Source organism: Arachis duranensis, chromosome 5, assembly GCF_000817695.3.
Source record: "Arachis duranensis cultivar V14167 chromosome 5, aradu.V14167.gnm2.J7QH, whole genome shotgun sequence".
NCBI classification, from domain to species: Eukaryota; Viridiplantae; Streptophyta; class Magnoliopsida; order Fabales; family Fabaceae; genus Arachis; species Arachis duranensis.
The window spans coordinates 105,520,544-105,525,008 of NC_029776.3; the positions used below are offsets into that span (position 1 = coordinate 105,520,544).

General features: G+C 29.1%; 1 protein-coding gene across 1 annotated transcript in view; it reads left to right on the forward strand.

The window, feature by feature from the left end:
• Nucleotides 1-3,095: 3,095 nt before the first annotated feature.
• LOC107490843 (probable WRKY transcription factor 27) overlaps nt 3,096-4,465 on the forward strand; it is a 3,318-nt gene continuing 1,948 nt past the window's right edge. Inside the window, exons 1-3 of the mRNA XM_016111660.3 lie at nt 3,096-3,813; nt 4,000-4,113; nt 4,204-4,463. Of these exons, the coding sequence (XP_015967146.1) occupies nt 3,284-3,813; nt 4,000-4,113; nt 4,204-4,463 (904 nt within the window). The 5' untranslated portion in view covers nt 3,096-3,283. The remainder of the gene's footprint in view (nt 3,814-3,999; nt 4,114-4,203; nt 4,464-4,465) is intronic.

The window sequence follows — 4,465 nt, forward strand, 5'->3', positions numbered from 1 at the left end:
CCAATACAAACTAAAATATTTATGTTTTTTAAAATATAAACCTTCTAACTAAGTCACCAAAAAAAATATAAACGCTTCTCCAAAATATTTTACCAAATTGGGCCGCAATATGTTATATCAAGCCTACTTTTATTAAAACAAAATTACGAAGCAGTTCATTCAATCCACAATACAATCAAGTGTGTAAAATAATGCATGCAATTCTTTACATTTTACTTCTATTTTAAATAAAATAGTATATTATATAGGAAAATTTCAGAATGTATTTTAAACACGAATATTTTAATAATTTTAATTATTAATTTTAATTAATATATTTTTTATAATTAAGATCAATTATTAAAGTTATTAGAACACCTAATATTTTGGATATACTTAAAATTCTTTCTATTATATATATGTACGGGTATCTTCCGGTCTCTGGAAGCATCAACATATATATTGGTTTTTTCATATTCATTCCTCCCTCCAACTTTGTTCCGATTTCTCTTTTTTATTCTAAGTGCAAAAAAAAAATATTATACAATGTTCTAATCTTTTGCTAAAAGTATGCATATCTCAAATCACTTAACAGGCATGATTCTTTGCCAAATTTAGCTGGATTTTCCTTATATATAAAAACAAGATAGAATTTCTTTTGAACCATAATACTTGAAATAAATATAAATCATAGATATTTTATAAAGTTAACTAATGTAATTTGTTATATTTGCGGCGTTGGTGTTAATTGATTTCCCTATATATTATATATTATTAGTCCTTGCTTGTCCAAAAGAATATCACTTTATTGTATACGATCCAAGCACACAAAAATTCTTTTAACCATGTTACCTAAATATTTAAAAATCAACAGTTAAATAATTCGTATAAAATATATATTAGAATATAAAATATATATTAAAAAATAAAGGATAAAATATGATCTATTACCATTTATTTCATTAGTAAGATCAAAAAAAAAAAATTAATAATAAAAAGTTTCATTTTATCATCTAAAATAAAAATCTAAAATTTAAAAAATCCAAAATTTTTCATTTGCTAACTCTACGTACCTTTGCTAGCTTATAAAACATTCAAAACCTAAAACACTTTTGTTTTGGTGTAATAATAAAATAAATTAAAGGTGAATATTTATGTATATTTATTTTAATTGTACGTAAATTTTCACCAAAATTAACAAGATGTGTCGAGGATGTAACAGAGATGCAATATAAAGAGAGAGGAGTAGGTAGTGCAGAATGGGGCCCCGATGGTAAGAGACATGATATATGCATGCCATGCAGAAAACATGATACAGTAACGACAGTGCTGATATGCATTACATTATTGGGTCACCATTTTGAAACAAAAGGCGCCACTACTACTCCACTATATGTTACTACTGCTGGGATGAGATGACGCCACATCTAACTCAAAACCTTAATATGTCAAGTTAATGGGCTTTTCACTCTTCCATGCTTTTTTAGATGTAGGACTAACTTCAACACTCCTCACACTTGCAACACTAACAACTACCACACCTAATTCATGTATAAAGATGTTATATGTATTATTGTTGTATAATTTTTTTTACATTTTTATTTTTAATATTAAAAATGATTGGTAAGAATTGAAAAAGAAACATTCTTTATAAAATAAAATAAAAATATACAAAAAATACAAACATTATTTATCATAGTATAAATGAATGTACTATGTATGTACGTAGGTACATTTCCAAACTAGCAAGCACGCGCATTCTATATATCATGGCAAGAGCCAAGAGGTTGGTATTAAATTTTTATCTATTTTATTCAATGTATTAATAAAAATTATCTAAAAGATCTTATTCTTTAAATTATAAATAAAATTCGTAAATAAAGTCAAACCCTTTAAAGTCTTTTTGTATCTTCTAAAATTTCTAAATAAAAACTCACAAACAAGGTCTTAAAGAATAATGATTACTAGTTGAGTTTCCTACGTACGAAAATAAATAAATAATTGAATGTTTAATTTAGTAATTATTTTTTACATATATCAAATTTGAATTTATTGTACTGTGTTTGATTTTTTTTTATATTTTTTGGTATCTCTCAACCCGAAAGTGAATTTAAACCTCATTTAAAAATTTATATATACAAAATCAGATACTTAATAAATAGATAAATGAATTAATTACTTGATCAAAGTTATTTTTTATATAATGTTAAAAAATGTTACTAATTAAAAGACATATATTGAATATTAAGATTCAACTAGAGTTTTTTTATATAGTCAATGTATTAAACTAACAAAAGATCTTAATATATTTATTTTATTCTTTTTATTTTAAATTAAATGTCTCTTTTTCATTTGTCTAAAATATATTATTTTTGTAATGTTTTTTTTTTAAATACTTAATATAAAAGGGAAGGAATATATTACACTACTTATTAGTTATTACTATTATAAGGGTATCTAAATATTTAATGGCATGGTATAGGGCGAATTTTTTTTATATATTAGTATAATTTTGGTGTAATACTCAATTATTAGATTTAGATTTAGATTTTATGGTATTTTTTAAAATTGTAAAAATAATGTAATACGCTTTTCTTATATTGACAATACGCTCCCCTCGTATTGCACTATTTCCACAATTTTAAAAAACGCTGTAAAATCTAATCATCGAGTATTACACCAATATTTTTTCGATATACAAAAAAAAATTTACCGGTATAGGGCATCTCTTAGCAAGCATCGGAATCATCGTCCTAACTCCTAACATTGCTAATGCCACCTTTGGTACTTGGGTCCCCCTTTGACATTTACCAAAGTCAAAGAAAAAGGTAACCGAATTTTCCCCTTTCTTATATGGAGAGAGAAAAATCTTCCACTTAAAATAACCCTCAAATCCATTGGGAAAAAAAAAAAGAAAGAAAAAATAATAAAATATGTTAACAAGTACTTTTTTTATAATGATAAATTAACTAGTAATTAAGAATTGTCCAAGTTAAGTGCTCCACCATCAACATAACATATTGCTTCCACATTCACCCTTTTTCTCTCTTCAAACTTCAAACAAAGTCCCTTCTTTGTTTTTTGTGTGTGTGTTCTGATTTAAAGCAAAAAAGTCAGCGCCGTCCTTTGTGCCTCAAATTTCAACCTATGTCTGAGTCTTCCCTTCTTTGCTCTCAAATTTCAACTTCGTTCTATTGGCCCAAAAAACACAAAAAGCACCAAAAAACCACAACAACAACAACAAAATCATTCACTCTTTTCCTTTCTATTTTTTTCCTTTCCTTTTTTTCTCCCTCTTCTGAAAATGAGTAATGAGGAGGATTGGGATCTCTTTGCCATAGTTAGAAGCTGCAAAGCTGCAAACAACACTGCACAAACTCCACAAGACACAACAAAAACTAGTAGTAATAGCATCATGTCTACTTCTTCTACAACTTGCTTGGCCACTACTACTATCACTGCAGAACAAAATGATGGTCCATTTTCTTCTAACAATTTTGTGCAGCCCAGGACCAATGGTTTCCAAGAGTTAGAACAATTGCTCAATACCTTTAACCCCACCATCACCACCACCACCACTACCACTAGTGCCCATGGCATCAATTCTAATAATCCTCCCACTTTTCCTGATTTCACAGCACCGCCATCCACCCTTGGAGCCTCCACTTCTGGTTTTGATGATAGATTCCACCACCACCAACAACATCAACAAAAGCAGCATAATCTACTACAGGTTCAAGTTCCCCAAACTAGTACAACTACTTCTCTGACTTTATTACCAAGCTCAGAATCACAATCACAATCACAAACGCAAACACCCAGATCAAGAAAAAGGTAAATAACTATGAAAATATTCTCTTTTTCCATTAATATACTAATTTCCAATCATTCTCGTTACATCCCAAATATAAAAAACCAAACTTTAATTTCTACATACATAAATACCCTTCATAACATCAAATAAAAAATACTAACATTTTATCACTTCTACTTTTCATTTTTTTTTTTGCCCTTTTACAGAAAAAGCCAACAGAAAAAAATGGTATGCCATGTAACCGCAGATAACCTCTCATCAGATTTGTGGGCATGGCGTAAATATGGCCAAAAACCCATCAAGGGTTCCCCATATCCAAGGTACTAGTCTTAATTACTTTACATTAACACTCATAAAACACAATTAGTCCTCTCATAAACATTTTTTAATGTGCCATCATCTCTTTCCAGAAACTATTACAGATGCAGCAGCTGCAAAGGTTGTGTAGCAAGAAAGCAAGTAGAGCGAAGCTTATCAGACCCCACCATGTTTGTTGTAACTTACACCGGAGAACACAAGCACGCTAAACCGGCTCACCGGAACTCACTCGCCGGAAGCACCCGGAAACCATCCACGCCTCGTTTAGCTGAGACCCAAGAAAATAATGATACTAAGAATCCTAATAATAATAACAAAAATAATAGTCCTGATGAGAAGGCTCAGAATAGCAGC